General features: G+C 35.0%; 1 protein-coding gene across 1 annotated transcript; it reads right to left on the reverse strand.

Annotated features, from left to right (window-relative positions):
• Positions 1 to 6335: 6335 nt before the first annotated feature.
• Positions 6336 to 14792, reverse strand: LOC147284405 (uncharacterized). The gene is made up of 8 exons (XM_086245679.1): positions 14672 to 14792; positions 14553 to 14563; positions 14315 to 14410; positions 12930 to 13924; positions 12722 to 12836; positions 12073 to 12298; positions 11635 to 11781; positions 6336 to 6445 (listed from the first exon to the last, which is right to left on the reverse strand). Exons 1-8 carry the CDS (start codon positions 14790 to 14792, stop codon positions 6336 to 6338), a joined length of 1821 nt encoding a protein of 606 aa, XP_086101805.1.
• Positions 14793 to 23415: the final 8623 nt, after the last annotated feature.

The following is a 23415-nucleotide window of genomic DNA, read 5'->3' on the forward strand; positions in this document are numbered from 1 at the left end:
GGGATCAGATTTAGGCTGCATTGTGGAAGGCCTAAGGTTTAGTATAAAGTTTCCAAAAAAACATACTAGCTAGAAAAATGACTGATTATTGAATTAAAAAGAACAAAGAGCAAATGAGAAGTTTGAGTCATCAAAAAGAAAAGGAGGCAAGTAGGTAGAGAGAGAGAATTAGGGATGACAAAAAATAACGTGGGTTTGGAACCCGTAAGTAACCGAACCAAACAAGGCAAGTATGGGGAAAAATTTGGGTATAGGGACAAATTTGGAGATTTTTTGAAAATACTCGATTGGGTACGGGATAGGGATGGTATTACAATCCCCATCCTTATACCCGCCCCGAATTAAATATATATAAGATTGTTTTATTTTTATAATATTATTAATATAAAAATATATATTTTGGATTGATGGATTTAGGGACTATTTTAGGTTTATGTACAAGTTTTGGACAATCTTTTTTGTCATATATAAATTTCTTATTTTTAGCTATATGATATGCCTTTAAAGTAATATTTATTTGTTAAAAAAATTATTTAACTAATGGGGCAGATTCAAGATTGGGTATGGGGATGAAGATCTTATTCCTCATGGATACGGGTATCAAGAATTCCTAAATTGAAAAATATAGGGATTAGGGTGGATATGAGAGGCAAAAACAAATTTGGTTATATATATGGATGTAGTATATCCATCCCCACCAATGCCCATTGCCATTTCTAAAATTAATAGAGAAAGAGGAGAATAACTTGCCTGCTCCTGTGATAGGGGCATGCTTGTGTAACGATGGTGAGAGAAAGAGAGCAGAAGGAGAGGAGAGAAAGGGAAAGGGAGAGAGGAGAGAGAGAGAGAGAGAGAGAGAGAGAGAGAGAGAGAGAGAGAGAGATACCAGCTGTGATATCTCCATTTCACGTAAGTCCTTCTCGAGAAAGAGAGGTATTTATGGTGGAGTACAAGGAGGGAGCCATAGTAGGCCCAGGGGTGGTTCCCTTTCACCCCTTTTGAAATGATTGTTTTGTTTCTTTTAATAAAGTTAATAGTCCTATTAATAGGTAGCTTAATTGAAAGCAAGAAAACCATTAATTAAAAAAGAGCAGTTTTATAAATTTTAAATTTGTATCTCAAATGATATGGTAGTATGTAATTTAATTCATATATAGTCCACTCTTACGTTTATTTATTTTACAACAAATAAAATACTATGTAATAACACATTATTTGACATACAAATTTGGAATCTCTAACATTATTGATTTTGAAATAATTTTTTAGAGCTAGCTTTTTCTCTTTTTGTTTTTTCTTTTTTTTCTTCGCTTATACTCATACTATTTTTTTCAAATCTCTTTTCCCTTAATTTGTGTTTTATTACACATTTTTCTTCTCTTCGATTAGTATTTATTCATATAACTAATTTTAAAAAATAGAAAAAATCATATAGAATTAAAACTTTTGTAACAATATAAAGAAACAACAAGAATTGTTACAATAGGAATTCTATCTACCTTATCCCTTTTTCCACAGTAGAATTACAACACTTCTTATGAATCCTAACAAAAGAAAGGTTGTATTGTCTTAGGTGGCCCCATTATCAGAAGTTTCTGGCTCCGGCCCCATTATCTTAATTTCATCTAAGATTATATATTCTTGTATGTGTTGTTGGTGTTGATGTTGGTGCTGATGTTGTTGTTGTTGTTGTTGTTGTTGCATGTAATTACAAATACAAACACAGATGAGCAATCTAACAAAGGAGGAATTTGGTGGCCAAAAAAAAAAACAAAGGAGGAATTTGTGCATGTACTTCGCCGACAAAGCACCGGATTTCCTAGGGGTAGCTCCAAATATAGAGGGGTGACCTTGCACAAGTGTGGAAGATCAGAAGCCAGGATGGGCCAATTTTTAGGCAAAAAGTAACCTCTACCCTAACCTATTATATTACTTACCCTTAATACTCATCCTATATTAATTTCTTAGTTAATTATTTATGTAATTGCATAATTAATTAAGATTAATCCATTTACTGGAATGTGGTACTACCTAGGGATCACCAAAAAGCCCAAGCCCACCTGAAGCCCGGCCGGCCCATTGGGCCCAAAATTTGGGCCAGTCCGACCCGATTAGTCATTGGGCTAGGATTGGGCCATCCCCTTAAAGCCCACAGGCTGCCCAAAGTCCGGCCTGCTTAGGCCCACCCGAAGCCCATTTACACACAATATATTTTCAATAAAAAAAGATTTTGGCTATGTTGTGAATCAAACATGACACTTCATGGAACAAACTTCAACTCTCAACCAACTGAACTGACTAGTTTATTTGTCTCATTGGTGAATCAGAACATATTTAATATGTTTTTCGTTTGTATACTATAATAAATTATTAATATGTTTATTAAGTTATTATATAATACTATAATCATATAATGTTAGTAAATAGTAATAGTGTAAACTGTATAATACCATAAATAATAAACTTTTAAAATTATATACAACATTACAAATTTATAACTATAGTTATTAAAGTTATTATAATAAACTTTTATAATACAACTATAATTAAAGTTATTAAACCACGATCGTTCATTAATTCAACTGTTCATTTTATACGTTGATAGTCAAAGATCATCTTAACAAAAAATTGGCCAAATAAGAATTCATTTACTCGTTCGAATGTTCGATTATCATTAGAAAAACCACGATAATTCATTAATTCGACCACCGTTACGTCACTTTTACATCTCTGATTTAGCTAATTTTTTGCAAGGATTCTTTTTGGGTGGGGAACTAAAGTTTGAACTGTTCAAATCGTTGAAAACACGATCGATATGTGAGATTCTACATATAAATACACTTGAAGAGTATAATTCTAATAACTTTCCCGTTGAAACATTGTCGTTTCCATAATTATGAAGACCACAACGTGATTTCAACAATCTGACCCGTTCACTTTCTATGTTCATAGTCAAAGATCATCTTTACAAAAAATCAGCCAAATCGAAATTCATCTACCCATTCGATCATCATTAGAAAAATCACGATCGTTCATTAATTCGATCATCAATATGTCACTTTTACATCTCCGATTGAGCTAATTTTTTGCATGAAATTATCTTTGAGTGATAAACTAAAATTTGAACGGTTCGGATCGTTGAAAACACAATTGCATCGTTTGTTTATAAAAATATGTAATAAAATATATAATAAAACATAAATGTATGTTTTATTATAGTTGTAATGTTGTATATAATTTTAAAAGTTTATTATTTATGGTATTATATTATTACTAACATAATAATATTATATAATAACTTAATAAGTATATTAATAATTTATTGAAGTAAACAAAAGAAAGAGCTATTGAATATGTTATGATTCACAAACTTGACAAATAAATTAATCAGCTCAGTTGGTTGAGAGTTAAAGCTTGTTATATGAGGTCTTATGTTCAAATCACAACATAGTCAAAATCCTATATTTTTTTTTATTGTAGATATATATGTGGTCAGTGCCATTGCCGACCCCTAGTATTACCACTGCAGGTACATGTATTTGGGGTTGTTTGATACCGAGATTGATTCTGCAAGGGCCTATGACAAAGCTGCAATTAAGTGCAATGGCAAAGAAGCCGTCACCAACTTTGATCCTAGCATCTATGAAAATGAGCATAACTCCTTTGGTAAATTGAAATTGGGAAAGCTATACATACATATGTATATATATATATATATATTAACACGTACATCTTAATCCGATCATGATACATAGTTATTAGATTGATTTTTATTTGTGTAGAATCATCAGGTATATATTGCTGTTGCTGATCGATCACTTGGCGTCAGGTACAAACGTTCGGAGATTCGCACCTGAATGAGCATGTACATATATATATATATATTTATAAACACGTACATCTTAATCCGATCATGAAACATATATAGTTATTCATTTAGATTGATTTGTGTTTGTGTAGAATCATCAGGTATTGTTGCTGCTGATCACAATCTCGATTTGAGTTTGGGCAATTCAAACTTGAAGAAAAACAGTCAAGCATTTGCGAGTAGTACTAATCATCATCGATCATAGCCAGAAGGATGCAATGGAACAACAACAACATTCTCAACCCTCCATTCAATTGGAACCCGATTGGTGGATTCAAGGATATCGGCCCAATGTATGTTCATTTTATGTTGGAAATTCTATTTTTTTCAATCTTCAAATTCGCATTCCCTAATGTTTAGCTAATAAAAATCATTTAACGCAGATTTTGTTTAATATAATCTTATTTTTCAATTTTCAATTTAATGCACAAAATAATTATCATCAGACTCTCTCTCTCTCTCTCTCTCTCTCTCTCTCTCTCTCTCTCTCTCTCTCTCTCTCTCTCTCTCTCTCTCTCTCTCTCTCTCTCTCTCTCTCTCTCTCTCTCTCTATATACGTCTCTGTCTTTCTCCCTCTGTTTACGTACGTGTCCCTCCCTCCTCCCCCACCATCCTCTTCAAGATCCCATCAACTCATGACCCTCTTGGATCCACCCTAACTATCAGTTACGCCTCAGCAAGGCAGCGTATACAGTTGTGAAGGCTAACATAGTCAGCACATCATCACAATGTTTTCATCCAAACGAGTTTACTACAACGAAATTGTTGTTTTGGAAAACTTGTACCAACCCATGTATTGGTACAAATGTAATGTACCAACTCATGTATTGGTATAATTAATAAAATGTATCAATCCATATATTGATACAACTCAAATATACCAACCTCTTTATTTGTATAACTAAAATGTACCAAACTAATATGAATGAAAAGTACCAAACTGGTATGAATGAAATGTACCAAACTAGTATGAATGAAATGTACCAAATGACGTACTGGTACAAAAGAAATATATCTGAAACTCTTTAAGAATATAGTCTTCGGGTTAATGGATTAGGGTATAGGGTTTAGGTTGAACATTTTGTAGGTTCTAAGTTTCGGGTGGGTTTTACCCGAGACTTAAAACCAAAATTTTAAGCCACAAATCAAGTATATAATTAGGATTAAGGGTATTGATTTCTGGTTTAGGGTATATGTTTAGGATTTAGGGTTTAAATCTCATAATTTGTGAGATTTCTACAATTCAAATCTCATAAATTTTGGAATTTTAGTCATTGTATTTGTGGGATTTAAATATAGAAAATTATAATTAAATTACTAATGCCAATAGTTTTTTAGCAAAACAGTAAGATACTAATTTTTTTTAGTTTGGCTACTAACCTGGAGCAAGATATTTTGGATTCGGTCACAAATCTATACGAAGCGTGAATTTTCTGACATCGATCGTTCAGTTTTTTTCAGTTTGGTTTATAGTTGTAACTGTATAAAGTTTATAAAATTTCAATGTGTATAAGAGTTTAAGGCTTTTGATTTAGGCTTGGGGAAAGAAGTCCTACAATCTTGAGACTACACATTAAAGCTTAAACCTCATATACATTGAAAAAACAACAAATGAACTAAGTTGTGACTACTATCACAGTTGAGTTTGTAAACAAAAAAAATTATTTTTCCAAGCGCTCGGTAGAATCACATTTTTTAAAGTTTGTACCTAAACTGAAATTTAGTAATAAAGTGAAATGACACAAAGTTTTAGTAGTTAAAATGAAAAAATATTAAAATTTAGTACCTAAAGTCAAATGACTTATTCAAATATTGAATTATCATTTTAAAATATTTAAATAATAATATAAGCAATTTTGGAATAAAATCTCACATGACAAAAAAGAATTTGATTACAAATACAATCAACTTGACTGCGAATTCTAAATCCATAGAATCTATCAAAATCCAAAGGAATTGGGTGGAATTCTCATGGAATTTGTTATGTGTAAAAAATGCATTCAAATCCATTAAAATCCTTCACTTAATGAAATCCATGACTTTTTGAGGATATCTGGATTTCATTGGTGTCCATTAAAATCTGAGTTGGGAACACCTAAAGTTCATTGGAATCTATTAAAATCTAAGTTGAGCACACCTAGATTTCATTGGACTTTTAAAATCCAATGAAATCTAAGTTGGGGACACCCCTTAGTCTATAACCTTACCAAGCTTAAGTTTCCCTTTATAATTTCAGGGCTCTTATGTTGTTTCTAGTCTCCCTGAATGGCTTTTACACAGTAGCGGTTCCCCTGTTGGGTATATGGTGGCCAAGACTCATAACGATAATGAACCAACTTTTATGTATTAGGCATATTTCTTATGAGATTCTTTGTCTTTTAGTTTTTATTGAACTTTTAAAAGAGTAAATGATCAATTTGGTCATTGTAGTTTAAACTTTGTAGCTGGATAAGAGAAATTGGATCAGTTATTGCATCTCCGAATAGCATGCTTCGGCATATGCTGACTGAAATTTTAGGATCAGTCCTTGCCCCAAAAACTCATCATCAGATCCATCTGCAATTTTCACTCCTGATCCTACAATGTGTTTTGGACAACGCATCACATCTACTAAATTTGAGGTTCACAATCAAAAATCAGAAAATGCATTCCAAAGGAGCATTCGTTGCTGCACTCATACTACATACATTGGTAAGGAGTGTTCTTCCCCCAGCAACATGACTCGCACAACCAAAACACATGCACTGTCTATTGTTATATTTGATGTGCAGGGATATATAGATTAGACAAAAGCAACGTGTTTTTTTTTTATTCCTATTGAAACAAGATCACCAACAGTTTGAACTCCATGTCAACTAATTTGGAGTCACTAATTACTCCAAACCATACCATATGTTAAATTTTTCTAATCTCACACTTAGCCAACTGTGAGTCAAAGGCCAGTGCCTACTGTCCTTTTTTCTAGTAGTGATTTTTAATTGGCCCCCACAGAAACACAAATGAAATGATCCAATTTGAATCAAACACACAAGTAACCAAATTGCAGAGCAAGGAATTGAAGAAGCATTGCATGCTTTACAGGAATCGCTATTTGCGAGCAATTAACTGTGCAGCGCTCCATTTCTACATTTTAAAACACTCGCAAACACCATCACCCACACTTTTCACAAATTCTAATTAACACAAAAATGAGATGAAATACCGTTACGGCATCGGCCATCAAGAAACCGCCAGCGGCGAAGAACCTCCAGAGCCCCATAACCCCTTATCTTCTAACCACAACATTTCAGGCACACCCCCTCCTTCAATAACCCCATTTCTTCATTTTTCACCCACTAAATCCTAAACTTTCTCTCTTTATTCTATATAGATTATAATATTGTAGAAAAACATATTAGTTTTCATGAATAGAGCCTCCACTTGTCCCTTATTCCTCTTCAGATGAGGTATAATAGTAAATTTTTATTTATTTATTTATTTTTGTGTTCTTTAATGTTTGGTCGCGATTCATTCGGCGAACCAAGGCTGAATGGTTCAATTTGGTTAGGCATGCAGCTACCCGTTGAACAATTTTTTTTTAATTTCATAAATATCGTTAGGCTGTGTTCTGCCGAACGTGCAAAATCCATTCGGCAAATTGTTGCAGAATGAACCTAATTGGTTCGGCAAACCAGTGCCGAACAACTCGTGAACATATCCCTATAACTCAAAATTTTAATCCTAAACCTTAAACACTCGTAGTCCAAATCATCTCAAATAAGAGAAAAAATGTGTTCGAATGGATGAAACAACTTAAATTAAATAGGAAAACCTTAGATTTACATTAAAATCAAACAATGTTTGTTAGAGCATACCTCCAAGTAATGGCTAGGATTGTGGGAGAGTAGAGGTTACAACAAATCCGGCCACTGTGAAGGGTCCAACGACGTTGATAGCAGCGTTGATGACGACATCTCAGGCGATGAAGAATCACATGTGGTGGGAGTTGTGGAAGGTGATTGTGGAGTTTGGGAGTGTAAGGTGGGTGATGAGTGTTGAGAGAAATCTCACATTGAAGATGTGAGGGTCTTGCTAGTGGTTTCTAAGGATTTGGGCTACCCCTTCTATTGCCAATTGGTTTTAGGATGGATGCCTAGATTTCTTCATGGTATCAGAGCAGGTTATCAACGTGATTCGCCTAACGGCCACACGTGCTCCCACGTCACCCAATATAAATTGTCCATGTGTTAGGCTTAAATGATGTCACACGTGTGGGGACGTGTTGAGAGAAATTTTACATTGAAGATGTGAGAGCCTTGCTAGTGGTTTATAAGGATTTGGGCTACTCCTCCTATTGCCAATTGGTTTTAGGATGAATGCCTAGATTTCTTCAATGAGTAGTGAGAAAATTTGGTGTTTGAAATTAATTTGAAGGTAATAAGGGTAGTTTGGTAATGTAAGGTAAAAGTGCTAATGTAGAAAAGGAGAGTTCATATGTTGCCAACCTTTGTTAGAGCGACTTTTTTTTTTTTTTGATAGATTGAGTGAAGACTGAAGAGTGAATCTGTTTTGACCCACCTAAAATATTTTGTTGACATTTTTTTTATATTCTTTATAAAAATTTCTATTGTGAAAATAAAAAAAGTTTAGAAAAAACTAAAAGACCCACCACCCAACTAGCCGACCCTACTTCACCGTTGGCACTCCCATTCCTGGCAACTCCACCCTAACTACCTCCGACAATGGGAGGAGAGAGAGAGAGAGAGAGAGAGAGAGAGAGAGAGAGAGAGAGAGAGAGAGAGAGAGAGAGAGAGAGAGAGAGAGAGAGAGAGGAGTGCCGAGGTGGGGTTGGATGGGTGGCTTGTGGGATTATTAGCCTTTTTTTTTTTGTTTAAGGGGATAATAGGAAGTTTGTGAAAAAAATATATAAAAGGGAGGTCAACAAATCATTTTAGGCGGGTCAAAACAAACTGATTTTGAATTGAGTGAATCTTGGTTGCATGATCTCTAAATCTATGTCCCAAATTTGATTCTTACATAATATGGCAATGTTTTCTTATTTATATATGGGTCAATTCTAAGACCTCATTTAATTCATAATTAGTAAAACTCTTACATATATATTTGATATATTATTTGGGATCATAATTTGAGACAAAACATCTCTACCCTCTTCTCCCCACACAAATAAATGGTTGGTGCTAGACAATTAATAGATACTTTGAGTTTAGTCATACAACCAATTTCCTCGTATGAATCAAGTAGTAGGAGAAGGGTGTAATCGTGAATCATACGATTGAAAAGTTCTCACTAAAAAAGAAAGAGTAAACCAAACAAAACTAAAATAGAATAAAAGCATCTAGGCATTACACTGAAAATGCTATATTGGGCATGTGAAACAGTGAAGGAGCCTCTTTCGCACTTTAGCTCCACAACCTTCTTCAATCTTCATGGTCCCCCTTATTTTTGTCCTCTCACTTTCACAAGTTGACAAAACAAGCAACCTCTAGCCTTAAACACTTGGCTTTTCCCAATTGAGATCTCAATGAGATGGGAAGCTGTTGTCCTTATGTCTACAACCTTTGTCCTAGGAAAATCCCTGCCATTGGATTAGCTGAATTTTAAATCTCAAAGTTAATATGTCCAATTATAAATCATTTTCAGAGCAAGCTAATTGTTTAACGAATATCAAAGGTGGGTTACTGGTTTCAAGGTTTTGGGACCACAACTTAGACTTTGTACGTACTTGGGCTACAAAGTAGTCTCACAAGAATAGTGCTCTTTTCTCTTATTAAAATCACCAATCAACTCTCATAGCATTTCTTATTGATTCACCATAAGTAAGAAAATAAATGGTTCCATATATGAGAAAAAATTTTAGATTTATTCCACTCCGCAAGCGCATCTATAATGAAATCAGCCTCTTAAAAACCATGACAAAATCACATTTCTAAAAAGATAACTAACAAGCTGAAAAATATCATTAATCAAAGGACTCCCAAATGGCATATCGCTCTTTGTTATAATTAGAACTCCCAAAGTACTTCTGCGGAAAATAAGAAAACCGAATAGAAATAAATAATCTCAAAAGGGAAGTTGTCACTTAATTGGGCTCTTTGTACTTGGGTTGCAAAGTATTTTAATTAAGCATGATGAGCACAATTAGCCCAGTCCAATTTTAATTGCAGTACCACAATCGTCAAATTAAGCATGAATTAGCTTATCTACATCACTACTTCATCTCATCTTAATCTCTACATGATCTTTTCTTAAGGTTCATCATGGTAAAATCAACAGCCTAGAGTTGGAGGATGTGTTTTTTTTTTTTGCCAAATGACACTTTTGGTCCATTTTATAAAATTTCTACTTTGGTCTTGTTCTTTTAATTTTGGTAATTTTTGTCATATATTTTTAATATGGTAGCAATTAAGTCTAAATCGCTAATCTCATTTAAATTAATGATGAAAAATTTGACGTGCATTGCACGTGATCGAGTGACATTTCAAAGATTTTACTTCACTTGAATGCCTATATATATATAAGCTCATACTCGCCCTTATACACAATTAATAAGGAAAAATAAAAGTTTCAACATCAAACTGAATATGTTAAATGGCGAGCATTAGCTTAAATAGGCATTTAGGTGGACTAAAAGATTCGAAATGTCACTCATCTGCGAAGCATGTGCTTTCATGTTGGATTTTCCATCAACAATTTAAACGATGTTAACTATTTAGACTTAATTGCTATCATATAAAAAATATAAAACCCAAATCCCCAAAAACAAAAGTACTGGACTAAATGTGAAAATTTCGTAAAAATACAAGGTCCAAATGTGTTTTTTGGCCTTTTTTCTGTCCATAAAGACAAGTTCATTGGTAAAGGCCAGTACAAAGATGGGAAGGCCCAAAGATAAAAGGCTCAAACAAACATGCAATAAACATGAACATAAACCCTAACCCTAAGAAGTAGAGGAAACATGATTAGACTGCTAATAATAAAGTTAAAAATATATTTCACGTCACCAATTAAAAATTCAAAATAGCCTTTTGGGTCTTGGGTCAAGAGTTAATTGTATATATTTAACTTTACTTGTTTTCAGTAATGCTTGAGAGCTAACCAATTAATAAAATTATATGGCGCTAACTACCCTTTTGGACCCATTACATAACACGATCTCATAATATGAATAGTTCATTTTTTAAGTTCCTATTAAAATATCATTTTTGTAAAAAATTAACTAAATTAAAAATTGTTTAATCAACTTTTAATAAGCTAATTGTGAACATAAAAGGTTTAGGTTTAGGGTTTTCAATATGATTTCTGCTTCATTGAATAAGACCACAAAGTGTGGTTTATATACATGGGCCTCTAACTAAAATACAGGAATTAATAAATCACCTAATTAATTCTAATAATTACACAATAATCACATGTGTTGACTCACACCAACACTTCCCCTCAAGTTGGTGCATATATATCGCACATGCCCAACTTGTCTAGTGAGTCCAAAAACACCCTATTTGCTACAGCCTTGGTCAACACATCTGCAAGCTGATCTTCGGACTTCACAAATGGAAAGTTAATAATCTTCGCTTCAAGTTTCTCTTTGATGAAGTGTCGATCAATCTCAATGTGTTTTGTTCTATCATGCTGAACAGGATTATGTGCTATATCAATAGCAGATTTGTTATCACAAAACAAGTCCATAGGTTTGGTAGGTGAACACCCTAAATCAGTCAATAAATGTCTCAACCACAAAAGTTCGACTACTCCAAGTGCCATACCTCTGTATTCAGCCTCTGCACTCGACCTAGATACAACTGATTGCTTCTTACTTCTCCAGGTCACCAAATTTTCTCCTACAAAGGTAAAGTAGCCTAAGGTAGACCTTCTATCATCTGCTGAACCACCCCAGTCTGCATCAGAAAAACCTTCAACATTTACATGACCATGATTAGCAAACAACAAACCTTTACCAGGTGCAGATTTTAAATACTATAAAATTCGTTCCACAGCATCCATATGGGGTTTTCACGGGGCATGCATAAACTGGCTTACTACACTAACCGCATAAGCAATGTCAGGTCTAGTGTGAGACAAATATATAAATCTTCCAACAAGTCTCTGATATCGCCCCTTATCTGCAGGCAAAGCCCCCAAACACTCAAAAAGTCTATGATTTTGTTCCATAGGAGTGACAGCTGGCTTACACCCAAGCATACCAGTTTCAGACAACAAGTCTAAAACATATTTCCTTTGAGATAGGAATATACCATGTTTAGACCGAGCCACTTCTATCCCAAGAAAAAACTTCAAGTCCCCCAGCTGTTTCATTTCAAACTCTTGAGACAAGTACCTTTGCAAATTAGAGATTTCCTCATAATCATCTCCGGTCAGAACCATATCATCAACGTAAATGATAAGAGCAGTAATTTTCTTCCCCCTTTTCTTTAGGAACAAAGTATGATCAAAATTACTCTGCCGATAACCATAGTTCTTCATTGCACGGGTAAATCTCCCAAACCAGGCTCTCGGAGATTGTTTAAGACCATATAAAGATTTTTTCAGTTTACATACCAATCTTGTATTATAAAACTTTGGTATACCTGGAGGAGGATCCATGTATACTTCTTCAGTCAAATCACCATGGAGAAAGGCATTCTTTACATCAAACTGAAGGAGTGGCCAATCTTTGTTAGCAGCCAAAGACAACAGAACCCGTACTGAATTTAACTTGGCCACTGGAGCAAACGTCTCCAAGTAGTCTATGCCATAGGACTGTGTATAACCATTTGCTACCAACCTTGCCTTATACCTTTCAACTGACCCATCAGCTTTGTGTTTGACTGCAAACACCCATCTGCACCCAACTGTCTTCTTCCCCTTAGGTAGAGAAACCAACTCCCAGGTGGAATTCTTCTGTAACGCCACCATTTCTTCAGCCATAGCTTTGGTCCATCTAGAATCTGTAAGAGCATCCTGCAATCTACTAGGAATAGAAACAGAAGATAATTGCAGAACATACGATTCATATGACTTTGAAAGCCTAACAGATGACACATGATTATTAATTGAGTACCTAACTTTGGCATTTGGATCTGGCTCATATTTAGCTGGTGGTTGTCCTCGGTTAGACCGAGGAGGAAGTGTAAATTTAGAAGCATTAGAAATAAGATCTGAACCAGAATGTGAGTCAAGAGTATTGTCGGTTACCTCAATAGACGAAGAAGATTGATTCAATGGAGTAGGAGAGATGGCAGTACTATCATGGAGTGGTGATTCCTCAAGCCCAGAATTCGTGGATTCTTGTCCTACCACATCCTCAGTATCATCCGTAGTAATTTCCGCATCCTCAGTATCATCCGCAGTAATTTCCGCAGTCTCAGTCTCATCTGCAAACTCAGACATTGGGTGATCAGTAATCTGTTCTGACCCTTCCTCACTACTACTCCCATAACCAAACTGATCAAAGAACAACATATCATCTCGATTCTGCACTTCACTAGAAACCTCCCCCTGAAGGGTAGAATCCAGTGGACGTGGAGAATAAAAAAGTTGATGTTCATGAAAAGTGACATCCATAGAAACATAGAAGCGCTGAGTAGAGGGATGATAGCACTGATACCCCTTCTGGGATGGACCATAACCAACAAATACACACTCTAAGGCCCGACAGGCGAGCTTGGATCGCTGATGAGAATGTAAATGCACAAAAACAACACACCCAAAAACCCGGGGTTCCAAATGAAGGATACCTGGTAGAGAGACAAAATCCGAGAGAACATCCAAAGGTCGCCGAAAGTCAAGGACACTAGATGGGGTCCGATTAATCAGATAAACGGCAGAACTCAAGGCATCACCCCAGAACAGAGATGGCACGTGACCCCCCAGAAGAAGGGACCGAGTGACTTCCAATAAATGTCGATTTTTGCGTTCAGCAACCCCATTTTGTTGTGGAGAATGAGCGCAAGAAGTCTGATGAAGGATCCCCGCAGAAGCAAAATACTGAGTCAACTCTGTATTAACGAACTCACCGCCATTATCAGAGCGCAAAACTTTAATATGACAGGCAAACTGGGTGAGGACCATATGATGAAAAAGGCGAAAAACAGCACACACATCACTTTTATGTTTCAGAATATAAACCCAAGTCATTCTAGTACAATCATCAATAAATGTCACAAACCATTTCATCCCTTTATGTGTACCACACGGGGCCGGACCCCAAACATCCGAGTGGACCAAAGCAAAAGGAACATCCATACGTGTAGCACTGGAAGGAAACACTGAACGATGGCTTTTGGCCAACACACAAACGTCACAATTAAAATTGGAAATGTCCAATCCACGAAATAAAGAGGGAAATAAACGCCGAAGATAACTAAAGGACGGATGACCAAGTCGGCGATGCCATAACCAAATCTTCTTCTGATTTTCGGAGGAACTATCACTAACTAGACTCACAATGCCGCGACTATCTGAAGCAGAAACCCCACTATCCAGATAGTACAATCCACCACTCTTTCTACCACTGCCAATCTTCTCCTTGGTATGAATATCCTGGAAAACACAATGGGTAAGAAAGAATGTGGCCACACAATTATGAGTTTTGGTTAGTTGACTAACAGAAATAAGGTTACAATTTAAGGAATGAACAAACAGCACATTATGCATGTAAAGACAAATCAGATGAGAAGGATACCGTGCCACCCCCTAGGACAGGAGATGACACACCATTGGCATTAACAATAAATGGTTTAGGACAGACAGATGAAAAATGACTAAAAACATAACGATCAGAAGTCATATGATCCGTAGCACCTGTATCAATTATCCATGCACCATTACCAGTACAAGCAGAAGTACTCAAAGCAGAGTTAGAGATACCTGACTTGACAACAAAGCTGGAGGAACTAACAGAGTTCACCCTGGAATGCAGCATTTTTTTTTTTTTTTAACTTTTCTCTTTTGCAAAGAGCTACACAAAACAGAGCAACCTTCTCACTGCCCGCACGCAATGCAGATCACAGATGCTGCAGGTGCACAAACCGTAGGAAACCAATCGGGCAGCATGGGCACAACCCGTTGGCGTCGGCAGGAAATCACTCGGGCAGCAGGGGCACAAGCCGTCGACGCAAGGCTCAGCACTCCGGCTGTCGTTCAGTCAACTTCTCACGGAGCCGCGCGCACCGCCAATTATCTCGCAGCAGTCGGCGCTCAAGGAAGATGGAAGCGGAGCGTCGGCACCGGGTCGCGCAGGGGAGTCGGCGTCTGGTTGAGCAGGTGAGTCGGCGGCGCGTCTGGGTGTCGGCGTCGGAGCAGCGTCGAGCAGAAGGGTCGGCGTCGCGTCGGGCATGCGGGTCGGCAGAGGCGGAGGCGCGCCCAGTTGCCGGCGCACGAGGGAGGCAGAGTCGGCGGCGCTGCTGGTTGACTGGAACAGCAGAGGGGAGGGGGTGCGCAGCGAGCGACGGTGGCAGGCGTCGGCGTCGCTGCTAGTCGACTTGGAGCTGCAGAGGGGGTGGGCGGGGGGTGGAGCAGTGATCGATGGTGGCGCAGTGATCGACGGTGGCAGGCGTCGGCGACGCTGCTGGGAGGGTGTTTCAGCAAGCTAAGGTGACAGAGGGACTGTGCAGCGGAAAGGAACAGTAATATTGCTGAACAATAGAATTTTTCTGGAAAAAATTCTTCAAAAACCAGTAGGATAGAGAACCATGCTCTGATACCATGAACATAAAAGGTTTAGGTTTAGGGTTTTCAATATGATTTCTGCTTCATTGAATAAGACCACAAAGTGTGGTTTATATACATGGGCCTCTAACTAAAATACAGGAATTAATAAATCACCTAATTAATTCTAATAATTACACAATAATCACATGTGTTGACTCACACCAACAAATTGTTCTTAAATAAATAGACGAACACAATTTTTTTGATAAATATTGAAATGATTATGATAATTATCAAATAGCTAAATAATTTCCTATTTAAATGAGGACTTGAAAAATAAACGATTCAGATTATAAAATCACGTTATGTAGTTGGCCCAAAAAAATGGTTAGCATTGTATTATTTTATTAACTATTTAGATCTATAACGTTTTTGTACTTGTTTTAATTTTAACTATGTATTAGGCTTAGTTTGAGATTATTGTGAGAAAAAACGGCTGTGAAGTAAATCAGTTAAGTGTTTGATAAATTATATTTTCAAAAGTGTTGTGAGTACAAAAAACAGTATGAAAGTATTTGGTAAATTGTAATGTAAAACTGCTGTGGCTATTTATAATTACTAAAATGAGGGTATTATGGGTAAAATAAAATTTTCATTGTTACTGTGATTCACTGCAGCTTTCAAAAGCACCTACAAACTTGCTTTCTATTTTTGCTGTGGGAAGTTGAGAATTGTGGGGCAAAGCACTTTTTCATTTTTTTACTAAACACCAAAACTGCTGTGGGTGATTGAGAATTGTCATCCACAGCAACTTTTGAGTCCTCCACAACAATCCCAAACGGGGCCTTACAAATTCAAGAATTACAAATGCATGGTGTAACTTCGTACGCATCCAAATAATATTATGAATCTCTCACATATTCTTAAATTTATATTAGACAGTTTAAAAAAAAAAAACGAGTAAAAAGTAAAAACAAATAAGTAGAAGATAACAAAAAAGATAAGTGGATTAAAAAAAACCTAAAATTCATATTCTACTTGCACATTTATGGTGCGAGTTTGTCTTTTGCCCTTCCCTCCTTGAGTTCATTTATCAACTTTTGAACCTGAAGAATAATATACTTACTAAATCTTTAATTGGTTGAATCTCTAGCTAATCTCCACCTAAAAATGGGGGAAATATCATTAGACGACAGCATCAATATTTTTTGAATAAATAATTGAGATATTGATCATGCTCCATCAATCATCATAGTGGCACATGAATGAAACCCTATATGACCAGCTGGTCCAATAAAAGAGGGAGATCACAAAGGGATGTTGATATATAATCCATCAATCAACAAAACTCACCTTATTTTAGTGGATTATGCAATCATATAAATATGGTGCCTGATGAGGAATCGGCCCTGAATTTTTTATGAGATTTCTGAATGTGAACTAAAAATAGATCCTTCTGTACCTTTTCATAAACAAACGCCAAAAATCTTTTTTATTCTAGGTTGATATCATTTTTTAATATAACAATTTTTTTATTTTGATAAAACAAATTTTGTAGTTGAATACCATCACTAATGAAAAGCTGATATAAAATTAATAATAAGAGTGTTAAAAAATATATACTTGAATATTTCTTGAGTAAACTGAGCTTGGTTTCGAATACACACAAAATAGGTTAAGAATATCTCAACTAATTAGTTAACACTCTTAATTCAATAATCCTCAATCATGTGCATCACAAAGACTCTAGAAAGAAATCTTTACGAACACTTTTTAAGAATTTTTTATCGTGAGACTATTGGGAAATGTAAGAAAACGTTGAATGCTCATGGTGAGAATTCAAACGCAATACTACAAGTTTGAAAACTCGCACTAATCCTGTATTTATTTCGCAAATGCATTCAGAGTGCCTCCTCTTACTACTCAGCCTATATTCATTTTGAAAAATGGAAACACTCTATTATTGTCGATGATCATTTAGTCAATGAAAAATCTGACAGTTGTTGATTAATAAAAATGAAAACTCTATTATTTAGAATTTTTAGCAATCGAAGAAATTATTGTGTGTGATTGTAACACTATATGAAAGTATGACTAATCTTTTAAAATTATAACATGTGTATTATTATTAATATCTAAAATTGTAAACCTTAAATTTATAAAGTTATCGTCCACCCATATTATAATACATGAATTAATAACACCACTTAGTTGTGTTACAAACTTAAGTCAGGTACAACAATTTTTTTACAATTGAATATTTTTTTTTTTTTGTCTTGTGGTTTTGTAATTTCTCTGCCGTACAAAATAATTCATGATTATCATACACCCGACCCAACTCACTCTCTCAAATATCGTTTGACAGATTTGTGGGGATCTCTAGAGAGATCTTAGGACAACTCGCCATCTCCCAAAAAATTATGAGATCCCAATAAACCTCATTTAAAATTTGATTTATAGATAGTACCTACTAATGCATCAAATATTAATTTGTATGACCTCATAGGAGTGTATAGGAGGTTTAAGAAAATATTAAAATATGTTTCAAGATATGATTTTCCTATTTATTGGAAGTACACGAAGGCCTAATTAGTATTCCACTTCACTGCTGTCCATACAACACATGGTGCAATTTGATGATGTCTTTTGTTGTTGTTTCTCATGTGCAACTTTATGTAAAATATGTTTTATCAAGAAAGAGGTTGTGTTGTGCAATTGGTGGAATGTATGATTCAATTATTCAAATATCCCACGGTGAAATATAAGAACATATTGGGAGTTTACAATATGATAGTTTTTGGGCACCCTTCTCTTGTAAGCTTGTTTTTATTGGCAAGTTTTACTATGCAACTGGGTTAGAGTTTATAAAAAGAACGACCTAGAAACTAGATCTAAAATGGCAATAAATCTACGAAGGCGTCAGGTGCAAAAGCGTGGTGAAATATTAGAATCTAATTATTTAAATATTGCACTTTAAAAACATATTTAAATATTGCACTTTAAAAACATAAAACTTATTGGAATTATATATGAAGTCTTAAACACTGGTTACATGTTTGTTTTAAGGAGAAGTTCTACCTATATCAATTCCTATTATTTGGTTTATGACATTTTTTATAATCCTCCTTCAACTTTCCTGGCGATGCATTGAACCATGGCATGCATTTGGACCTTCACCCATAGTTATTATTTATCAAATACATGGTTTGTCAGAACTTCTGGCTTTAGTGTAGAAGACATATCCTCTTTATTGAGAAAATGCTGGAAGGTGTGGACATATAAGATTTGGAAATGATATAAGATTAAGTAGAAATGCAGGCATACATAAACTTATGCAATTAGGGCACCTATAATTTCATTAAAATAGTGTGAAACTGATTTTCCACTCCATGTTTTATTGTAAACATACTTTAATTAGTTCATCACTAAATCTGCACTGTAGTTTGATAACACTGGCATCTCTAAAATTAACAAAATGTATACATTTAGGTTCTTACTTAAATATGAGCTTTAACAACCTTAGAGTAATGACCCATACATATACATATACCTCCACCACTCATCTTACTCTCTATTGGAATTTTCTTCACTTGATATCTATCTCTCATGTGTTTGTTTATTTAAGTAAGCGCAAGATTAGCTTAAAAGTCAAGCTTAGAATCATCCATATAAGTCGCTTCTTAGGGACATCCACACTTAAAACAATGTTTAAGTTTAGTGCCTTAGTTTGTGTAATATTTAGTGAAGCCCATATTTTATATAGAAAGTGGGTACCGAAATTAGTCAATTACACAAGCTTTTGTAGAATAGAGTAAAATCTGTGATGTGGTAGGTAAATTCCAAATTGGGCATGAAAATTACATTTTAGAACTTGTGGTGGGTAATGGGTACAATCATCTTCTTTTGCTTTTGTTTCCAAGACAAAAGAACAAAATGATATAATACTATGTTTGTCTACTAGTAGTCCTTTTTGTTATTATTATTATTATTTTTCCTGTGCTCAAACAATTATTAAAATTTGTCCCATGGACTATGCCAACCACCCAATTTTGTCAAATCAAAATTGTTATTAGACCTTGTAATAATCAAATGACAATAATGTCACCAGATCCAATGGCGCACGATGCGAGTACAAGGGTTAGGTCGAAAACAAGGGAAAGGTCGAAAACAAGGGAAGGAGGTTAAGGATAATAAAAGGTGTGGGCCTAGTGAAAGGTGGGCCTGGGCCAACACAATTGAAGGAGAGGTAATGAGTGGAGGCCCACATGGGAGGTACTGTTTCCACTTGGGGAAAAGAACCTCTTTCAAGCATAGCCTCGTCCCACTTCCATTATTGGAAGGTTTGTATTTGCAATTGCACCCACTCATCATACTCTCTCTCTCACATGGCTCATGAGTGATGGAGGAGGATGATGAGATGGTGAGGATTAGACGTATTTGACGCCATATTGGCTTGGGCTTGGGCTTCTCGGAATTTTGTCTGGTGCGCTCTGACGTGACCTCCCAGACATTATTTGTTTCCCTCTGACACTCACACCCCTCCCTCGGTCCCTCCTATAAAAATCTCACTCAAACTATTTTTACCTTGATAATAAATTTACCAGCACTCCCAGAATAAATATTTCCATACAAAATTAACAATTGGGTTTTTTTTTTAAAAAAAATTTTAGCAAAAGATTATAACTATACTTTTATTTTTAGTTTAAAATTTTATTTACACTTTGCTTCAATTAAGAAGTATTAGTTTTCAAGTGTTTCAATCAAAGATATTATGTCACTTCCGTAAAAAAATTTATTAAAATTGATCACGTGAGAGTCACGTAACCAATTATAAGGACAAAAGAGTAATTTCTCTAAAAAAATATTAATTAATTTATAATTTTAAAAACTAAAAATTTCAACATGCCGACCCGGCCTTCCCATTTCCCTCGCCCAGCCCCGCCTCTCCCGCCACCACCTAGCCTGACCGTCCCCCTTCCCTTCCCCCCCCCCCACCACCACCACCACCACCACCACCACCACCACCACCACCACTACTACTTACCCCAACCCCGTCTAGATCAAAGAGAGAGAGAAAGTGAGAGATAAAGGCGGCAGAGGGATGGAGCAGTGTCAGGGCTAGGTGGGGAGGCGTGAGAGGGATAGGGTCAAGCTAGGTGGTAGGGTGAGGGGCAAAGCTGGGTGCCAGAAAGAGAGGAGAGGCGGAGAGAGATAAGAGAGAAAGATAGGAGATGCAAAGAGAGATGAGAGAGAAAGTGAGTCTGAGAGAGAGGAAAGAGGCGGTGCGGGGCTGATGGGGAAAAGGGATGGCCATTGAAGGGGGGAGTCGCCGGTGGAGAGGGAGTGAAGGTTGGTCGATGGTGGCTGGGTTTCAAACTCTCAATTCCCAACTTTTTTTTTCCATATTTTATAATTATTTTAGTTTTTTTTTTTTATAATCATTTTAGTTTTGTATTTTGTAATTATTTTAGTTTTTTATTTTTTATAATTATTTTGTTTTTTGTAATCCATTTTTAGTTGAAATGATGATTTTAGCCCTAAAAATTGGGCACATGCAAATACTTGATTGAAACAAAGTGAAAACGATATCCTCAACTTAAAATAGGAGTATAGTTATAGTATTTTTGTTAAAATTTTATCTTTTTTTTCTAGCAACAAAAAAATTGGGTTATTTTAGTTTTGTAGGGAGACTAGCCTCTCCGCACTCGCGAGTACGAAGCAGCTCTTTCTATTACGCAAATATCAATATTTTGGCAAGCGTAATTAGTTTAATAGATAACGGAAAGTAAATTTAGGAAAATTAATTAAGGAGAGAGAGTTGGCAAACATAATCAGTTAATAGATTACGGAAAGTAAATTTGGGAAAATTAATTAATGAGAGAGACGGCAAACCAATTCTCATGTGCGGGAAAGTGAATTTTAGAAATAAATAACCAACTATTGAATTTAAACTGAAACGATTTCAGCTAGTCGGACCCGAAGATAATTTTAAAATTTTTCTCTTTTATTATGTAGATGATAATTGAAAGGAGTTTTGTCTATTATATAGACATATAGGTACAAAAAACTATACTTAGTTTGTCAAAAAACTCTGGACACTACATATCAAAATGAGTTAATTACAAATAAATCAATAAAACATTTTACAATTACATTTTAATGAATGCACTTTTTTTATAATTTTATTTTAGTTATTATTGACCAAAATGAAAAAAAATATGAATTACAATAAATTAATAAACATATATTACTATTTATATTTATATTTGTATTAGATTTGTGTTTGACTGTTACGCAGCAAAACGGCTAAGGGTTTAAGTCTCAAGTTTTGGACTCTAATTCTAAACCCTAAAACCTCATTTCTATACCTTAAACTAAATTAAGGGCAACATCATAATTTTACGCCCATAAGTAATGAAAAAAAGGGATGGGCAAATTGGTATTTTCCAATGCACTAAAATACATGACATCATCAAGTGAATTAGGCTTAGTGACTAAAATGAGATATAATTTCAAAACTCATTGACTTTTATGGGAAAATAAAATTTATAATTGACCATTATGTAATATTGAACTGTTTTATTGATTTAAATGTAATTTACTATATCAAAATCTATATACGTATTATTAAATATTTTAATAAAATATGCATAATCTTTTGAATCAGATGATAAAATTTGCATAATTAAGAAGAAATATGTCAATAATATATATTTTTTATTTTCGAGTGGATGGAGTCAAATTTGAGACATCTTATAATATTGTAAGAAAAATACCACTAAACTCAATATATAGCAGATCTGTAAATATTTTCTCATGGATTCAAGATAGAAAAACTCTCAAATATTTAATTTGAAGAGAAAAAAGCCTAGCTAGTGTCATTTTTCTTTTAACACCATTACTTCTACAAAAGTGGCCATTAAAGTGAAGTATTTTTTGTCATCATCTTGGCTTCTGGAACATCTAGCCTTGTTTACACATTTTAGCAAGTTCTCTTGAATTGTTGGGTGTAATTAGTAAAGAGTATTTGATTGTCTTTTGAGGCATTTTCATAAACATCTTTCCCTTAGTTTTAAGTAGCAACACAAAGCTCAAGATGATAATTGGATTCATGGGTCAATTGTCCCCATTTACTCCCTTATAAAATTATAAATATGCTAGTAATTAGACAAATAACTAGTTGGTGTATATATATATACCTTAATGACCCGTTTGGATGGAGGTATTTCATTGGGGCCAAATCCTCATGTTTGGCTTCTATTTAAATAAGAGATTTAGATTTGGGCCAAATTTAGGGTGAAAACAACTAGATATTTGAAATCTCACCACTACTCTTCCTCTCCCTGTTGGCCACCACCGCTGTCGGCAACCATTAGCCCCTTGGCCGCCGCTGCCGCAAACCACCACCACCACCGCCTGATCTCCTCCATGATGTATTTTGTAAAGAGTGAAGACAAAGTGTGGTTGTTAGGGTTTAAACCCCCAATCTTATGCACACGTAAAATTCCAACCAACTAAGTCAAACTTGTATTTGTATTTAACTGTCTATTTTTATATATTTATCTTATATTGCTAAATATTTGAAAAATTGCTAAATATTTGAAAATGAAAATCATGTTTCATATTTTTATTTTTAATCATATGTTTAAATTCCTAAACTCAAAAAAATAGAAAAATGAAATCCTCACATTTAAAATTTGTATCTAAATAAAAAAATTTCAAATATAAGAATTTTAAATAATGAATTTCAAATGCATGGATTTGATATTCAAATTCAAGAATCCAAATGGCCTCTAAGTTTTTCTCAATTATTGAATTTTAATCCAGTAACTTAAAACATGATATGAGTTTTGTTAAACTACTCAACGGTACATTTATACGGTACATATACAAGC

This window comes from Dryas octopetala, chromosome 5 (assembly GCF_963921425.1).
Source record: "Dryas octopetala chromosome 5, drDryOcto1.1, whole genome shotgun sequence".
Lineage (NCBI taxonomy): Eukaryota > Viridiplantae > Streptophyta > Magnoliopsida > Rosales > Rosaceae > Dryas > Dryas octopetala.